Genomic DNA, 20,178 nt, shown 5'->3' with positions numbered 1-20,178 from the left:
TTGACATTTCTACAATACCGCTTTAAAATACGCCACATGCACCTTGGATTCCAAGCACTTTCAATAGGTTTATTTTCTAAAGCTTCTTTGAAGTAACAATTTGTGAAGAAATAAAGGTTAAAAAACAAAAAACAAACGGGGTTTTGCTTGCTCGAACATTGTACACTGTCGCTCCTGTCAGACAACAGGCATGTGCAACTAAAAGGAGATTAAACTACTTCGTCTGAAAAACATTAAATCAAGCAGATGTGTCAAAAGTTTATTCTTTGCCGCTTGTGTTTATAGGAATGGAATTTTAAAAGGATATGCATTAAAACAAAATCCATCACTAGCCAGCTCCTGTCGTTTGAAAGTGCTCCTTTTCTTGCTTTCAGAAACAAGAGAAGATTAGTATTGGTGGGAAAAAGCATCAGCAACATCACAGCTTTTGTAATGGTATAATGGACACAGCAGAATATACAATTATTTTGTAGCAAATCAACCCTCCTCCTTAAAATGTTTTATCACTGTGGTTTGAGCATGACTGGGATGGTCCTACTATAAAAATCTAAAGGTAATTTTTACTTACAAATATAATCTAATAGTGCAATACATTAATACATACATACATACATAATAATAAAACTATTACATTATTTTGCACTTTTTTTTTTTTTTAAGAAAAATAATGGAAATTATACTCGCATTACAAATAACTATGTGTTTGTGAGAAAGAGCAGTGAAACCTGCATATTTCAGCTGTTTTAAAATACTAGAATGGTGCCTACAGTCTATGAAAATGGGCTGCATACAACAGCAGTCAACCCAAATGTACACCAAATGTCAGACCTTTTCTTCTCCATTTCATTGATTTAAGTCAGTTAACACATACACAGATATAAAACACCTCAACCCTCAAAAGGCATACAAAACGCAGATGCTTAGCGTTGGTAGCTGTAAAACGATAAGACTTAAGTAATTGATGACCTAGTTCGATGGAATGGAGTGCTGTTCTAAGGTATTCTTCCTCAAAAGAGTATACCCCTATACATGACATTCTTAAGCAGCTTCTCAAACTAAGACATAATGCAGTCTACCTTACAGTTTAGGATACCATAAGACCTTTTGTTCAAAACGCAGAATGGCAAGAGAGTTTTAAATAAACAGGATTTCATCCACTTCACCCTGACTGATTGAACTGAATACCCATATATTCTGCTGCCAGTCTGATGCAGCAGCTCAGCTAAGCATTGGACTCATTTCAAATAGTTTTTTACATCTGTACTTGCAATGAATTATTCTGACATCTGATCATTTTTAATAGTGTGTTAGACCTACACACTGAACTGATATTTTGATTGATGTTTTTATACTGCCATTGTGTTCACAGCAACATTAAGCTATTTGTGAGAAGAACATAGTTCTGCAATGTAAATACTTTTCTAAAAAAAAAAAAAAAAAAACACAAAAGAAAACACTAAAAAGGACATTGTTTGCTTTTGCATGTTAATATTTACTTCACAAACTAAACAAATTGATATACAGTACTGTGCAAAAGTTTTAGGCAGGTGTGAAAAATGCTGTAATGTAAGAATGTTTTCAAAAATAGACATGTTAATAGATTATATTTATCAATTAACTAAATGCAAAGTGAGTGAACAGAAGAAAAATCTACATCAAATCCATATTTGGTGTGACCACCCTTTGCTTTCAAAACAGCATAAGTTCTTCTAGGTACACTTGCACACAGTTTTTGAAGGAACTCGGCAGGTAGGTTGGCCCAAACATGCTGGAAAACTAACCACAGCTCTTCTGTGGATTTAGGCAGCCTCAGCTGCTTCTCTCTTCATGTAATCCCAGACAGACTCGATGATGTTGAGATCAGGGCTCTGTGGGGGCCATACCATCACTTACAGGACTCCTTGTTCTTCTTTACGCTGAAGATAGTACTTAATGACTGTCGCTGTATGTTTGGGGTCGTTGTCATGCTGCAGAATAAATTTGGGGGCAATCAGATGCCTCCCTGATGGTATTGCATGATGGATAAGTATCTGCCTGTACTTCTCAGCATTGAGGAGACCATTCATTCTGACCAACAAACTCCATTTGCAGAAATGCAGCCCCAAACTTGCAAGAAACCTCCACCATGCTTCACTGTTGCCTGCAGACACTCATTCGTGTATCGCTCCCCACCCCTTCAGCGAACAAACTGCCTTCTGCTACAGCCAAATATTTCAAATTTTGACTCATCAGTCCAGAGCACCTGCTGCCATTTTTCTGCACCCCAGTTCCTGTTTTCGTGCATATTTGAGTCGCTTGGCCTTGTTGCCACATCGGAGGTATGACTTTTTAGCCGCAAGTCTTCCATGAAGGCCACTTCTGACCAGACTTCTCCGTACAGTAGATGGGTGTACCAGGGTCCCACTGTTTTCTGCCAATTCTGAGCTGATGGCACTTCTGGACATCTTCCGACTGCGAAGGGAAGTAAGCATGATGTGTCTTTCATCTGCTGCAGTAAGTTTCCTTGGCCGACCACTGCGTTTACGGTCCTCAACGTTGCCCGTTTCTTTGTGCTTCTTCAAAAGAGCTTGGACAGCACATCTGGAAACCCCTGTCTGCCTTGAAATGTCTGCCTGGGAGGGACCTTGCTGATGCAGTATAACTACCTTGTGTCTTGTTGCTGTGCTCAGTCTTGCCATGGTGTCTGACTTTTGACAGTAAACCGTCTTCAGCAGCCTCACCTTGTTAGCTGAGTTTGGCTGTTCCTCCCCCAGTTTTATTCCACCTACACAGCTGTTTCTGTTTCAGTTGATGATTGTGTTTCAACCTACATATTGAATTGAGGATCATTAGCACCTGTTTGGTATAATTGTTTAATCAGACACCTGACTATATGCCTACAAGATCCCTGACTTTGTGCAAGTGAACCTAGAAGAATTGATGCTGTTTTGAAGGCAAAGGGTGGTCACACCAACTTTGGATTTGATTTAGATTTTTTGCATTTAGTTAATTGATAAATATAATCTATTAACATGTCTATTTTTTAAAACATTCTTACATTTTTTCACACCTGCCTAAAACTTTTGCACAGTACTGCATATCCACTAGTTGTGCATTACAAGAACTCTCATCAATAAATATACGATCTTAATATATTCACAACAAAGTTACACACAAAAGGAATCTCACAGGAGTCTGTAAAATATAAAATAGTAGTGACCAGGTTATCAAAGGTTGACATGGAGCTGTGTAGCCAATTGTGAGAATATTTGTCTTATCTAATGGTTCGTGCATCGTACTTGAGCTGCTTTGTTTGTAGTTATGAGGTGATAATGCATTATTGAACAACCCTCTTAAGCCAGACCCTAAAGCAGGGGTGGGGAACCTTTTTCCTATCAAGGGCCATTCAAGTGTTCACAAATGTATTCACATAATTGTACACTAAAGTAAACATTTTCAACACTTTGTAAACTTTGTTTCCAATATACAAAGCTACAGTGAATAAAATCAGTGTATTTCAATATACTATTTCCTATATATTTAGCCTGCATACCTGACAGTTGGTACAGTTCACACAGGGCACGTTTCTGCACTTTCCCTGCACTTTCCCTGCATGAGCTCGTCCCTCACACTGCATTTTGACAGCCCTCTCCAGGTGAACACTTTTACTCCACGAATATATAGCATCGCAATAAATGCTCCTCCGCTGATAATGTCCATGAATCATTATTTTGAATGTGCTGCGCTATTGCACTCTGTACTATGTGCAGCAACGATCGCGTATTGATCAGTAGAGTAAAAGCACTCGGTGACATTTGGACCTAGCGTTTCACTCGCAGTGTGTTCACAGCACTGGCACAAACCCACTAATGATCTGTCATTGCCAGTATCACTGATGCCCCTGAATCAGTCATGTTCATATACACGCATGTCCAAAACGAGCTCTCTTCAGTCTCCGTTTCCAATCCATGTTTATTTGCGGGTAATCACTGCATCAGCTCAATCTGACTACAGTTGTAAGAAAACACCTGTAATGCTGTACAATGCGTGTGTTTCTCAAGCACATGAAAGACTGTAGACAGGTAGAGATCACCACTGGAGCGCCAGACTGACTCTATTGTAAAGGGCAGGCAGGATTATGGGTTATATTTGAGTTATTATGTATTTTAATGACCAGTGAAAATAACTCGATTCTGGCTATTCTAGGTAAATGTGTTTATAACTTATTTATTTTCGTGTTTATGCAGTTAAAACGCAGTAGAGATGTTTATTACATAAGCTCAGCGCTTTTTCAAATGGACTCTAGGGCCCGAGCAAACCGCCTCAGGGGCCGTATAAGGCCCGGAGGGCGGACGTTCCCCACCCCTACCCTAAAGAAACCATATACTTTTGTGGGGGGTAATTTAAGTATTATATTAGTAAATGATCTTGTATAATATTCATCAAAATGCAGCCAAGTTGAAATTATGCAAAAAGTATATCAGTAAACAAAGTTATGTCTAAAATGGATGTCTATTTTTCACGCATATAATTGTGAAGAGAATATGATTTGATTTTCAAGATCAAAACTCACGTGGCAAACTCATTCATCAAAGCTTTGCACCATCTCAGGCTTCACAGCAGCTTCCTATCTCAGTTATATTCATGCAAATCATTCTCAAATCACTGTGGCAGGAACTCAGGTAATATCCCAGCCTTTCTTTTTGTAAAATCTCTATCAGTTTTCTAAAATGTTGCTTGCTGCGTCAGGAACATATTTTTTCTTTCCTAGATCTGGAAGCCCTTTTCAAGCAAAGCAAACAGGGACCTTTCCCTGCTTGCCCCGAGCATCTACTGAAATCACCCAGCAATCATAACATAAGAACATAAGAAAGGTCTTATAGAGAAGATCTTGAGAGAAGATCATTTGGCTCAGTCTAGTCTTGCCAATCTGCCAAACTCCTATATTTCTTGATGGATTCCATTAAATCTGCTTCAAATCTGTGGCTGGGTATCTTGTACCAGATTCCCTCCTTTTCAAGACTGGATGCAGGGAATTCCACATTATTAGTGTCAAAGGACAATGTACAAGACAAATGTACAACACAAAGGCAATAAGGTACATGTCAAACACAATAAGGGAAAAGTTCAGTTCCTAAAAGGTAATCATTATAGTTTTTGTGGAATATAAAAACCCTTTTTAGTTTTAAAAACTGAAATGTATGAAATATACATATATTAGTATATTAGGCACCATAAAGTCATTAAAAAAATGCTGCTAGCAGTATGATGCTTTGTGTTTGTCAAAAGAAACAAACTGTAAATCAGTCATTGTGTTATATAGTTGTAATTGTAAGTATTCAAATCATTAGTTTGAAACAATGCAATTAAGTGATGTTTTGTTTTCATACATATTGTTAATTAAACTCCAGAGTTTCAAATCAAAGGTTTAGACTGTCTTAGTCTCAGTTCAATCAACTGGAATCTGTACCCTTGCCTCTAGGCTGAATCAGTCATATCATAGATAAACCAGTACAGCTTAACTGATACAATTGATCTAAACCAATAACTGACTAACACTGCTTCAAATTAAGGTTGTGAGATCCTGAGATTTGAGTTGAATTAATTGCTTGAGTAATTGATTAATAATTAAACTGTGTTCAAGCACTAATTTGCCTGTTGTTTCTAGACAGAGGTGAAATTATACTAACTTCATAGGAGAAAAGGAAAACAAAAAATCTCATGGAGCTACTGGAGAAACAGTGATGGTTCAAAACAGTGTGCAAGTGTTTTGTATTCATGCCTAGATAGACATGAGAAGAAAATCAAACCCCCTATGATTTTTTCTATACATGATGCCTGAAACAATTAGCAACATTTTAAAGTATTCCATACAAGCAGGAATTTGGTGACATAAAGGTCATTTAAAATGAATTTAAAAGCCTAAAAGAAATCACTCAAGGATGTAATTGCTAAAAAGCCCATGAATGATAAACATTGTACATGAATTTCTTTACTCGGTTTCTTTCCAACAACCAACGATCAAGTCTGAATATTAAATACTTCTGGCTGATGCAGATTCAGTGCAATTAAAGGTGTAAGGTTTGAGCTAACAGACATGCCACAGGGGCTTGGTTTTGTACAAAATCCAGTGGACTGGGTCTCATCTTGGTTTAGGTAGAAAAATACATATATTGGCTTTGATAGATTCAGCTTAATCTAGCTTTCTTTCTCTGGAGCTCAGAGAGATTTAACTGCCAGGACTAAGAGAGCATGACTGGTGATTTAGCTCAACAAGGAAATTGCGACAGGTGCATTGAGCAACGAATAATAATGTAATTTCTGTAGCCTACATAAATAAAGCATTGAAATGGAGCACCAGGTATTTGGGGTGGGGTGGGGACCATTAGTATCCTCCCATTTTCCCATTATATTATGAGCTACATGTATATTCTGAATGACACCTAGCCACAACTCCATGTATATTTTTCAATGTACGTTTCTTTGCCAAATAAGTATAATTAAAATACCAGCTGTTAAAATATGCTAACTAGAAACAGGTGGCAGCTTCAAATTGCATAAAGTAACATTTCATTGTCTGCTAGAGCATTTCCAGCATTAGTTTAATTATCATTTCTTTGCTTCAGAACTTCAATTGTCACTATGATTGCTGCATGTGTGTTGGAGACTTTAAAGACACAATAAGTGTAATCATCTAATCACACAGAAGTGACACTGGAGTATAAAGAAAACCAATAAGTGGATAATATTGTTGAATGAACATTAAACAGACTCAATGACACTCAGAAATCAGGGATGTCAGATATGCCAGCAGAACAGAGCACCAAAAATAATAACAATTTGCCTGCTATAATGAATGAAAGGGAGCAACCACCCCCCCAGCAGTGTATTTACTCTCCCCAATATGCTACAGTCACCCAGAACTAGAGCACAAGCCCAATACAAACAAGCAATGTTGTTCAACAAACACTGACATGTTGCTCTGAGAACCTCCAACTTTTTTGTCAAGGCAGTGCCCAGCAGTGGGACGGTCCCACAACATCTCCCAAGACCACCTGCTTCAGTGCCCTGACCTTGAAGGGACACACACAACCAATCGGCTGGTGTGGAGTTCAGGTTTGTGTGGCAAATTCCTAATTGTTTGTAATGAAACAACTGGCAATAGTTGTCATGTGATACTGCAGGGGTCACCTAATCATATTTTGTTTTAACACTGTAGTCTTTTTCACTCGTGTAGTTGACTTTGAATAACTTTGCTCTTAGTGTTTAAGAATTAGATCCATTTTATTGGAAACATTCCCAAAAATGCTGGCGCAAATGTGGACTGACTGTAGAATCAAGACACTAAATTGCAGATCTTTAAGAGTGGCTTCTTCAATCAGACCTCCATAGATAGAGGTTTAAATACAGGTTTTACTGAGTAGCATATTCATATTAAAATGTTTTTTCTTTCAATTAGCCTTTACATAGTTTTATAAATGGCTGTGAATAACCTAACAAAGTGAGTTAGGCAAGGATTCAATCCCTAAAGTTTGTTTTGACACATTGTTTGAAGTTTTTTTTTGTTCCCTGCTGACCCTGTATTTATTCACTTATCAACTCTGTGAATATGAAAAGTAACCCTGTAAGCAGAGAGGAACACATAATTAAAAGTACACAATTAAGGAGGGAGACTAAAAATACACACTGATTCAATTATTAAGCTTTCAAAAAACATGCTAATTTATTCATAGTTGCTGAAATAGGTGTTTCATAAATAGAAGAATGTACGTTTTATGCAACATGCTGCAGGCAAAACAAAACAAGCCACACAAAAACAAAACCACTAGTCTGCATGTGTTCAAGGAAATTGCCTCCTCACACTTGCAAGTGAAATTTACTGGTTCTGCAAATAGACTCACAATACTTCAGAAACTGCAGCTAGAACTCTAACTCCGGTGGCAAATATACAGTGCAGAAACATTAACTTTGAATTCCTACACCCGGCCTAGATCCACATATATGGTTTAAGACCAAGACTAAACCATATATTTCCTTAATTTTCTTACAATTAACCATCTCAGTAAAAGACACGCCTGTCACCCACCTTTGCAATGCAGAAAGAATACTTATAATAAGACTTGAACAAATAACTTCAGTCTGTCCAGTGAGAATCGATAATAAAAGATTCTCGTATTTTTTCCTCATTAGACTTGAGACCCTGTGGGAAGGCTTCTGTTATTTGACCTATCAATCAGCCAAGCTCATTTCCAAACCACTGCCCTAATCAAATCTAATAAGGTTTATCAATGCCAACATGCAGGATGTTTCATCAAAAAAAAATGCTTGAATCAGGAAGTGATTGAATTATAATCAAGGGAGATTTAATTGTTTTCATGTACGTTCATCAACAGCTTTTATTTAATTTATGTATTTGTTTTTAGACTAAATAATTCTAAAATCGAATAATTCGACATGTTTGTGCCAGTACGGTGAGATCACTGCTAAGATAAATCAATACATTTTCTCAATCAAAGAGTAAAAAGTCATGACAGGGAATCAGCCAATACACTCCAGCGGTGGGGAAGTTGTGGGAGAAGACGACAGGACTGTGTGATTTACCTCCAGCAGCCAGTGCGCGTCGCCAGCCGCCATTGGGTCCCTCACTGCCCGCCGCTATGGGAATATTCAAACAGTTAAACCTCGACAGAGCAACAAACAAACGACAAACAGTTTCAAAGTTAGTGTCCGGCATACCCTGCTATAAACTAATATTACCGGTTTTGCCTTTTCTACACCTGTCTATGTTTCCCCCCACTGCCATAAAGGCTAATAATAATAAATTTATTGGCTGGGTTTACTGACCTCAGTTAGCACTGGTCTGGGCTATTCAACCTAAAATCCCATTGGGCAGTCCCTGACCAGAGCTCCTTTGGGAAAATGCCGGAACTACTTTAGTATGGTCAGTTGAAAATATATAAACTATTCGGTTGTTTATTAGGCCAGCAGTATTAGATGCATGATCCTCCAGGAAATTATTCTTGAATACATTTTTCAATCAGCTTAGTCTGCTGGATTTTTCCCAGAAAAGTCTTCTTTAAGCCAGCATTGCTTTCTTTGCCTCACTTGCACAATGCACCTGGTGAGGCAATGTTTGTGAACAAAAAGCTTTTATTTTTTATTTTCTTTTCTTTAACCTTTCCCTTACATATCCAACTATCCATCTGTTAGCTAAATTCCCCATTGGTTGTAGAAGGCTAATGGACTAAAAGGTTTTCATTCCAGAAAGTCAATGAGATGTTATGGTTCTGTTGGCATCACAATACAAAACAGAATTTGTTTGAGCTATTTGGGAAAATTAATTAAAACTGTTTTATTAACAAAAGATAGCATCTGTTGTGAATAATTGTGATCATAATAAGGGGAATGAACTTAAAAGGTCCAGTGAAAGACTTAGAAAAGAGTATAATCCTGTGATTACTTAGGTTTAGATTTTGTGTGTCTTTTGTTGTGGTCCAAACTCATTGTTTTCATTTTAAGCACTTTGCTTTATTCTGGATAGAGAAAAAAGGATTACTTAGGAGAACTGTGGTTTGCTGCATCATGTTTCTATGATGGATTTGTTAATTTTACAAGGAGCTTCAAAATATCACAATTTTTATAATATGAACACATTACTATCAACAGCTAAATGAACATTGCTGGGACCTAAATTAAATGACTTGCCAGCTGTAATTATAACCAATAGTATTCAGCATTGGACTACTCATTTTCCAGATAGGAACCAAAAATCCTGCTGTCAGAAAATATTGAAGCTCAAATTAATTGGACAATTAAGATATTCAGGGTCTGACAGCTGCAAGTAAAAGTATATTCTTAATGGAACTATAACAACCTAGATATAACTTCAGCAATAAATATACCACAACAGCACAATTATTCCTGGCACTGTGAAGTAAAAGTGTTTCGGTTACTTTAGCTTGTATACACTTCAGTACTACAGTAATACACGACACTATCAGGGTTAACGAAAGTAATTGTAGAAAAAAAAAAACACAATACAAAAGGGATATGGCAATCATGCAAAGGACAAATGATGCTATTTAATTAGACATTCTGCTATGATGATATACCACTGACAGAACTATGTCACTAGGGAATATCACATTTCATATCACAAAAAATATACAAGTTATCAAAAGCCTGCATACAATCTTATAAATACATGACAATGTGCTGAAACTACTGCATTTTCCTTGTAAATGATTAACATTGGTGTAAACCCAAATGTATGAAGCCATGATACTATAAATAAAAAATAATAATGATCAATCAACTTAAGCAGTATACATGCATATTGTTGCAGACGCGTGTGTAAATCTCAAAGGTTACAGTGAGCTATAAGGTGAGTGATGTATAAAACTACATTAAAACAACTGTTAAAACTACATTTTAAAATGGATGCTTAGGAGCCTTTTACATTTCTAGACACAGGGCAGTCTTGCAAAGCAGGAGTGAGAGTATCTCATTCAAAAACATGGTGCCGTCCCAGAAACAATCATTAACATTCCGACAATGTGATACTGATTAATACATGAATAAGAGTAAGAGTAAAAGCTTAGTTTCGAAAACACTTTCAGGATGTGACTTTATGGGTAGCTTGTAACAATGTTCACAAGCACATTTAAAAATCGTTTTCATACGAGAAGCTGTATAACCAGCATGTGACTTCAATCCATAATCAAAATGTGTTATGAAATAGAGTTGGTGCTCCTTCCTGAATCCATTGCTCTTGGAGTGTAACGGCCCAAACCGACACAAATAAAATGGTTATGCATCACATGAGAAAACTTAAAAAGGCTCAGGGATGTAGGACATGAAGAGAACAGGACTGTGTGCATACTTCACAACACTGACTGACAGGAGTGAATGCAATGTTGAACAAATATATTACATGCTATGTTAATACTTAAACATATACATACATACACACACACACACATATATGCATATATATATGTATACACATACACACACAAACACATATATATATATATATATATATATATATATATATATATATATATATACAGTGAGGGAAAAAAGTATTTGATCCCCTGCTGATTTTGTACGTTTGCCCACTGACAAAGAAATGATCAGTCTATAATTTTAATGGTAGGTGCATTTTAACAGTGAGAGACAGAATAACAAAAAAATCCAGGAAAACGCATTTCAAAAAAGTTATCAATTGATTTGCATGTTAATGAGGGAAATAAGCAGGGTTCTAAATTAACACCCGCCAACCCGCCAAATGCGGGTTAAAATTCATTTTGGCGGGTGTTAATAAAAACGTACTAGCCAGTTTGGCCGGTGATGCATGAGGCATTACATGCAGGATACAAAAGTCTCTGTTCTCGGTAATTTATCCTTCAGGCAGTACTTCCTACATTTCCCATGAACACTGTGCCGTAATGCTACGTGATGACGTTTCATACGCCCCTTGGCTGCGCGCAGTTTGCAGTGAAACCAGCACGAGAAACAATAGAAACGAACGGAGCGTCCACCAGAAAACACGAGGAAGAATAAGAGCGAACGGAGCCAGAGCAGGGAGCATAGACTGAAAGAGGAGGGAGTTAGCTAGTAAAGTAAAGTAAAAAGTTAAGATTAAACTAAATGCGGCAGTGGTTGGGACAGACTACTGGGGGCGAGAAGAGGAACGAGCCAGGGGATGAAGACAGAGAAACGAAGAAAAGAAAATGTAATGCCAAATGGCTGACGGGTCGTGAATGGCTTGTGTTTGATCATGAAAATGTTGTCATGTTTTGTCAGGATTGCCGCATCTACGCGAAAGAAAAAAACAAAACGAACAATTTCGTGGTGGGAACTAATAATTTTAAAGTCGAGGCAGTAAAGGACCATGAGAGTCCCCGAAGTCATCAGGAGAGCCTTAGCATTAAAACTGCCACGACAGGTCGTATTGAAGAGAGCCTTGCTGAGAGAAGCCTCGCTTTATTGAAGACGTCTGAGTTGGAGAAGATGCAGCTACTTTTTCGAAATGCCCACGCCATCGGAAAAAAGGGCAGGCCTTTCACCGACTTTGCATGGATGTGCGAGTAAGTGAATTAACGTTACTATTTACATTTTTTAGAAACAGTGCATTTAATACGATTCAGGGTGCTTCCATAGAAACAGATGAAACTTTACGTTTGGGGGTTTAAAAAAAAAATCTCACTGAAACGTACTGTGTTGTAGCCGCTAACAGTGGCTTCATTTACACAAAAAATAATTTCAGGGTGTACAGAAAGAAAGTCTTGAAGATAGGAGAGACATAAACAAATGACTACCAGGCAAAAGAGTTCATACACTACATAGCAGAGGATGAGAGAAGAAAGATGAGGGCAAGATTATCAGATGGCAAGTTCATCTCGGTCATGTCAGATGGATCCCTTGACTGTGCAGTGATGGAAGAAGAAATGGTCTACGTCAGCAGTGCCAGTGAGGGGAAGATCAAAGTTGATTTTGTTGGGGTAAAAGCTGTCTCAATGCCAGATGCTACAAATATAGCTGAAACAGTGTGCAGTATATGGAAAGTGGTGTCAGCACTGATTGGAAGAACAAGCTAATGGCAATCACCACAAATGGAGCATCTGTAATGACAGGAGTAAACAATGGTGTAGTTACTGACATCAAAGACTTTGATCCAACCAAAGCCATTGACATCTGGCATGCTGACAGTTTGCGCACACGCAGGCCTGACTTTGTGCGCAAACATGGAACAAAAGGAACAGAGGGTGGCTCAGATTCTGATGGCACCTCTGAAGAAGAAGAGCTCTGAAGACATGTGAATTAAATGATAGATATATCCCAAACTTGAAATGAAATGTTTGCACTTTGTGTATATTTTGTTGTGTTTTTCATGCCAACAATGTTAATAAAATGATCAAATGCATTCAGTGGCACTCATAATTTCTCTTTATTTTCACCAGAAAAAAATTTGGCTAGTGGAAATTCTGATTGGCTGGTAACTTTGAAAAGTTACCAGCCACATTGGCTGGTGATCAAAAAAGTTAATTTAGAACCCTGGAAATAAGTATTTGATCCCCTATCAATCAGCAAGATTTCTGGCTCCCAGGTGTCTTTTATAAAGGTAATGAGCTGAGATTAGGAGCACTCTCTTAAAGGGAGTGCTCCTAATCTCAGCTCGTTACCTGTATAAAAGACACCTGTCCACAGAAGCAATCAATCAATCAGATTCCAAACTCTCCACCATGGCCAAGACCAAAGAGCTGTCCAAGGATGTCAGGGACAAGATTGTAGACCTACACAAGGCTGTAATGGGCTACAAGACCATCGCCAAGCAGCTTGGTGAGAAGGTGACAACAGTTGGTGCGATTATTCGCAAATGGAAGAAACACAAAATAACTGTCAGTCTCCCTCGGTCTGGGGCTCCATGCAAGATCTCACCTCGTGGAGTTTCAATGATCATGAGAACAGTGAGGAATCAGCCCAGAACTACACGTGTGGATCTTGTTAATGATCTCAAGGCAGCTGGGACCATAGTCACCAAGAAAACAATTGGTAACACACTATGCCGTGAAGGACTGACATCCTGCAGCGCCCGCAAGGTCCCCCTGCTCAAGAAAGCACATGTACAGGCCCGTCTGAAGTTTGCCAATGAACATCTGAATGATTCAGAGGAGAACTGGATGAAAGTGTTGTGGTCAGATGAGACCAAAATCGAGCTCTTTGGCATCAACTCAACTCGCCGTGTTTGGAGGAGGAGGAATGATCCCAAGAACACCATCCCCACCGTCAAACATGGAGGTGGAAACATTATGCTTTGGGGGTGTTTTTCTGCTAAGAGGACAGGACAACTGCACCGCATCAAAGGGACGATGGACTGGGCCATGTACCGTCAAATCTTGGGTGAGAACCTCCTTCCCTCAGCCAGGGCATTGAAAATGGGTCGTGGATGGGTATTCCAGCATGACTATGACCCAAAACACACAGCCAAGGCAACAAAGGAGTGGCTCAAGAAGAAGCACATTAAGGTCCTGGAGTGGCCTAGCCAGTCTCCAGACCTTAATCCCATAGAAAATCTGTGGAGGGAGCTGAAGGTTCGAGTTGCCAAACGTCAGCCTTGAAACCTTAATGACTTGGAGAGGATCTGCAAAGAGGTGTGGGACAAAATCAAGAAACGTCTGACCTCTGTGATTGCCAACAAGGGTTTTGCCACCAAGTACTAAGTCGAAGGGGTCAAATACTTATTTCCCTCATTAACATGCAAATCAATTTATAACTTTTTTGAAATGCGTTTTTCTGGATTTGTTTGTTGTAATTCTGTCTCTCACTGTTAAAATACACCTACCATTAAAATTATAGACTGATCATTTCTTTGTCAGTGGGCAAATGTACAAAATCAGCAGGGGATCAAATACTTTTTTCCCCCTCACTGTGTATATTATATATGTCCTAACAATATATACACCTTATTATACTGTTTTCAAAAAGCAAATATTTTCCTTTCAGTTTATTAAGCATAAGTTTACCGAAAATGGTTTCATGTTAATGTTGTTTGCAATGATAGTTCTACAATCAGTTCTTTAAATAACTATTTTATTCTCCCATTTTGGATGGTATAAGTGATATCCTCTACCACTTGAGCATTACTGGTGTAGCTTAGCTCTTTCATACATACATATATATATATATATATATATATATATATATATATGTATATATATTTAAAGGGGGTGGGTGGAGACTGCAATATATTTTAATTTAATCTGATTAAGAAGGGGGGGACTGTGTAGACATTTTCATTAGAATGTAATTATTTTGTTAATTATATCTGTTGTGTAGGCATTTGGTGAATGTTGCAAACTTTAAATTGCAATATAATAGACTATAAACTGTAACAGAAAACCTAAAAAAAAAAAAATACAATTAACTCTTGCACATCACATTCACTCTACAGGCAGTCTTCCACAACAGCAAACAAACAAAATCATATTAGAGTTCAAAGCCTGAGATCCTGAATATTGGAGGATGTTGATAAACAGAAGCTGGTCACGTGGTCAGCCAGTAGTTCTGGATCATTATTGCATGAAATTGTAAGAAATGGATACAAAAAAAAAACATCCTGAAGGGATTGAAATTAAATTGTAATAAAAATATAAATTTAAACCACTAATGTATAAACTAAACCATTTGTCATAATGCTCATGGGGATGTAAATGGGAATTGAAAATAATGCAAAAAGAATTGCAATAAACACTATTGTGTTAAGTAGATTGCGGAGCATGTACAAAATGAGTTACTTTTGTAAATATCTATTAAAGCATGCCGAGGCTAGGCAATTAAAAAACTGCACAGTCCTTTAGTGGGGAAAGAGGTTACCTGACTGCAAAGTCTTTTTAATTTAAAAATCTATTTTTTTCTTTTTTCTTTTAATACGTTCCATTAAAAAATAAAAAATCTCATTTAGTGATAGGAAGTCACAAGTTTCACGGGACGTGTTGCCATTTCTAAGTACTCATTTTAAGGGTGGGATGCACGGGAACAAGTCTCTTACCAAATCTCTGGGACTCTGCATCTGAATGGGCTCTGCGTTCTAGAAGAGGTGGAAATAACAAAATAATAATAAAACAAAACAAAAATAAAATAAAATACAGTGCAAGCTTTCAACCCAGCCTGTACATCCATATAGATGTGACAAAAACAGGGAGTACACATGGTATGGAAATTATACACACGCATGCAAAAAAAGAAACACACAGAGCAGTGTAACTCCGGTTATCAGAAGAGAACGGCAGGCATTTTTAGTTACACTTCTGAGGGCCAGATGTAAGTGGTTACAAGCCTCCCTTGACTTGAGTCTTGGGTGTAGCTCCAAAGAACATGTAAAAATGGCAGTTCTTATTATACATCATCACCGATACATCTTTTGAGGCAGGCACAGTAGTTATTCATTTTTAGCTGGCATGGTCAGCAAACCAGAACTTCGAGTTATTTATGTCCCATAGGAACGTGAAATGTATTCTCCATCCTTGGCTTAGCTCACTGGGCTTCCAGGCAGCTGGCAGCGCTCGGCCACAGAGCGCCGGCTCTCACACTGACAAGGTAAATATGACAATACATTACAGCTCAGTGACAGGGCGAACGTTGGCTGTTGGTTTGCACAAATTTGGAAACGCAAACAGGGTGGTTTCTGAACAAAAACAAAACATATGTACATATACAGACACATATACACACACATATTCACGGTGTGGTTCCTATAGCTACTATTATTACCATTACAGTAATTACCTCTGAAGCTATGAATTATTCACAGGCTCCAGAGGGGTCCCTTATCCCCACGCTGGTGAGGTTTCATTAAGTGTAGGTCATATCTCTCCCCTCGATTCTTTTTATTCATTATTTCTGCTCCATAGTCATGTGGGATTCCTCTCTCATCTTTCTCCCTCTTAGCCTCCACTCATTCCACCCTGACAGTGACAATGACAGATACGGTTTCTTTTGGCAGATAAAAATAATAACAATAGGCCTTAAAAAAAAGGTGAGTGTTCTCTCATTTTACTTTGGCAAATTCACATTTGAAACAAGGCCTTCAGAGCAGACATACATAAAGTCTTCTCAGTTTTGAGTGTGTATATATATATATATATATATATATATATATATATATATATATACACACACACACACACACACACACACACACGAGTGAGTGTGTATATATACACATCTAGTAGTAAGAAAAATACAATGTAGTGTGTGGTGAACTAAATCGTTCTGGAAAATAACTGTTGTGCAGATGCTCCTTTGTGTTTTTCCAAAGATGGAAAGGTACTTATTTCCATTAAATTATAGAACATTAGTTTAACAATGTAAAATAGAGGAGTAAACTACCATGCTGATGCAAATCCATCTCATGAGGAACAAAGATTAAGGAACTGTCAAAATTATATAGAGATTGATCATGTCGTTATCTTTAGGGTTATCCAAAAATTGAGATCAAAATGAAAATACACCCACCCACAGACACATACCATGCTAATGCTCTTTCTTGTGACCTGATTACTTGGCACCAATATTTTGTTTTCTCTAGTCATTCCATCCTGAACACTTTAACCCTGATTTGTTTTATTTTTTTTAAGGAGGTGAAGCTGATAAACGGAGGCAGTTCTATGTCACAGAGTCGTGTCCCACAGGGACTAATCTAACTCTGCTATAACTCACTTCACTTGTCACCTGGGTTATTACTCTGGGCTGCACATTCACGGCAGTTTAAATATAGATTGAGGAAGGTGAAGGGCACTGCCTCACTGATTTAAATGTGTGAATCTCTTCAGAAATGAGTTACACCTCAAACATTTTCTTAGTGGAGGAGAGTGAATGGTTACTTCTCACACCAGTACAAATACGTTACTGGATCTGTTAGGTTACATCATCTTTGACTGTGCTTTCACAATGTATTTTACTCCCCAGACATAACTGAGAAAAGCATGTAAGTCTCTGGTATATAATTACATTTAAATGAAAAAACAAAGTGCAATCTTCTATGAGACAGAAAAATCTGATTTAGCTCGATATACAGGTAAGTGTGTTTACTCAATTCTATCCATATGATAGCAATATAGAAATGAATGCCTTGTCTCTCAACTTTTTAACAACACCTGAATAATACCTTGTGAAGAAACTATTTTAAGAATTATCACACCAGTGGAGTGGAAATCATCCAAATATGAAAACGAATGCTAAAAGTCATATATGAACCACATACAGATAAATTAATCCCCCCATTCTGATTTATTGCTGGCAGCACAGCTCTAGAATATAATTCTTCCTGTTTGTGACAGCAGCAAATCTTTTATAATGTATAGTGTCATTCATGTTTTGATCTAAAGCTGCCGTTGCGAATAAACCCCTATAATGCACTAATAGCAATGGCAAAACTTGCGGAGTATGACAGCTAGGCAATAACGCTTTGGTGTCTGTGCTTTATATCCCAATCCCTGCCGTACTTTATTTGCAATAACCATCACTGTCAGATCAATGCCCCTGTAATCTGATTTTGATGAACACCCTCATATGGATTATCGAGATCCTTTAATTCTTACGTCGGCACTGAAAGAAACATGCATGTATGTTAATATGACAACAAGAGTAATGAAGCTTTGCGTTCTACAGTCCTCAGTCATGAACACTGAAGGAGTCAGAAAAACAATAACAATGGAGAATATCAAACTTTTCTATTGCTGAATTTTAAAGGTTTGTTTTTTAAAAAACTTTACTAGTTAATACAAGCACATACTGTAACTATAAACAGTATACTATTATATCTTCACAATTGCACGAATTGAATCTTTAATTATATAACATGCGGATTACAAATTCATTAAATGTATTTGTTTTTGTGTATTTACAATTTTTTAATTAAGGAATTTAACCTAAATATGTATTGGTGATTACAAGTTGGCCAGTGAAATAGTAATAAAGTGTGAAGGACAAAGTACCTCCCCACACACTTTCAGAAGGAGCTATTTAATTCCATATGTTTTTTTATTTCCAATGAATTGTTGTATATGCAACAAGAGATTCCATCAGCTTAGTATTTTGTTATTTCCTCATTTCTGCCTCTGCATTCCAAAAGCATTTGATTTGTTCCTCTGGCACTTCCTGTCCGGGCTGCTTTCACTCACTAGACCATAACTCTCCCAGCAGCTGGTGTCTGTGCCTTCTGGTGCAATGGGTGAGATGGCAGACTGACCTAACATAGAAATTTCCTGTTCATTTCAAATTAGTCAGTGCCGCACACACTGAGCCAACTTCCACTGCTTATTTCTCTCGGTTGTAATGAAAATAATTGGGCTATGCGCTGCAGAAAACATGATTATATGTTCAGAAGTGAGCTGGGCAGGTTGAAGTTACCTGATTGTAACTGCATACATCAGTCATGTGTAACTGTAGCAACAGTTTGCAAAACTCTGTAGCTGGTATTCAATACATTTATATACAAAAAATACCCCATGAAAAACAAAGGGCCTTTCTCCTAGCACTGAGCGAGATGTGCAGGATGGAGCTCAACATTGCGAGTTAAGGAATGTTCTTATTTGATGTCGTGTGAAAGCAGGAAGTAAGCAGACTAGGTGTTTGAAACTGTGTGTTTGTGATTTACATGGGAAACTACTATTTCTGGCAGTGGAAGAAGGAAAACAGAAGTTAGGACATGACATACAAGATAGGGAATACAAATCCCCCACCCCCACGTCTGCCAGTAACGCACTTTCCAATATCTCCACAGGGACTCCAGTGGGTCTACATATCTTTTAGTGTTGTGTGTGCTAACCTTTCTTGTTACTCTGGGAAAGGAATGTATTGTATCTTTAATTAGTTACACTGTTACAAAGTATTTTTCAATTCAAATATACTTTTGTTCAAGCACATTAATTACTTTTTAAAAACCACTTCCCCACCCCTGTTCAAAATATAGGTGGGCATCTGGGCAGTCTGGAATATGGCCATATGATAATTGCTAGAGATTTTCCCTCCTGAATAGTGATTTAAAACATTGGAATGAAAGAAGTAAAGACAAAGCTTGCACCATTTGTCAGAGACTGGTATTCAGATAATCTGTGTGTTGTCAGCCAAAGGTGTCTGACAAATGATGGGGCATTCCCCTGGCCATCTGTCGAAGACCAGGGAATTCACTCAAGTGCAGCTTTAATAATGATGTACTATTGTTTCAAAGTCCAATGGGAGAAGGACTGAATAAGTCTTTAAAAAGACACCTGAAGTAATTTTAAAGTGCTGGTTTACGCATTTGAATATTCACAGGTTTATGGATAATCATGAATGTTAATTGATATAAACAATACCAGAGGGAAATGGCTTAGAATGCCAACTTACTCATCAGACAAAAATAACATTTCCTGCAAAAAAACAGTAGAAAGTCTCTGCCTCTTCCTCAAGGAAAGTCTGTTTTCCCTTATAGTTCTTATAGTTACAGGCGTGGCATGCCCTGAATCCGTGTATTCAAAATCGAGACATGCCAGTTTAGAAAAGCCCTGGCATTAGGAGGGTTTCATCTCAGTGAATACAAGCAAGACATCCCTCAAGTCACACACCAGTGGAGATGAGAGCACTGAGGGCTGGGACTCACCACTTCCCGGGGAAGAAAAGCATCTTCTTGCCGGAGGACCACGAGACCCACGG

General features: G+C 37.9%; 1 protein-coding gene across 4 annotated transcripts in view; it reads right to left on the bottom strand.

Moving 5' to 3' along the window:
• Positions 1-20,178, bottom strand: part of pard3aa (par-3 family cell polarity regulator alpha, a) — a 353,698-nt gene that overhangs the window by 136,381 nt on the left and 197,139 nt on the right. For 3 of the 4 annotated variants that reach the window (XM_066717599.1, XM_066717607.1, XM_066717623.1), the window contains exons 11-13: positions 20,126-20,178; positions 15,533-15,571; positions 8,581-8,634 (exon numbers count right to left, since the gene is read on the bottom strand). The exon at positions 20,126-20,178 is cut by the window's right edge and continues 76 nt beyond it. In XM_066717599.1, the coding sequence (XP_066573696.1) occupies positions 8,581-8,634; positions 15,533-15,571; positions 20,126-20,178 (146 nt within the window). The remainder of the gene's footprint in view (positions 1-8,580; positions 8,635-15,532; positions 15,572-20,125) is intronic. The other variant, XM_066717616.1, reaches the window with a different exon arrangement.

This window comes from Amia ocellicauda, chromosome 2 (genome assembly GCF_036373705.1).
Source record: "Amia ocellicauda isolate fAmiCal2 chromosome 2, fAmiCal2.hap1, whole genome shotgun sequence".
Classification (NCBI taxonomy): domain Eukaryota; kingdom Metazoa; phylum Chordata; class Actinopteri; order Amiiformes; family Amiidae; genus Amia; species Amia ocellicauda.
Note: the sequence above shows the minus strand (reverse complement) of the source record. Positions and strands in the feature narration are given on the sequence as shown.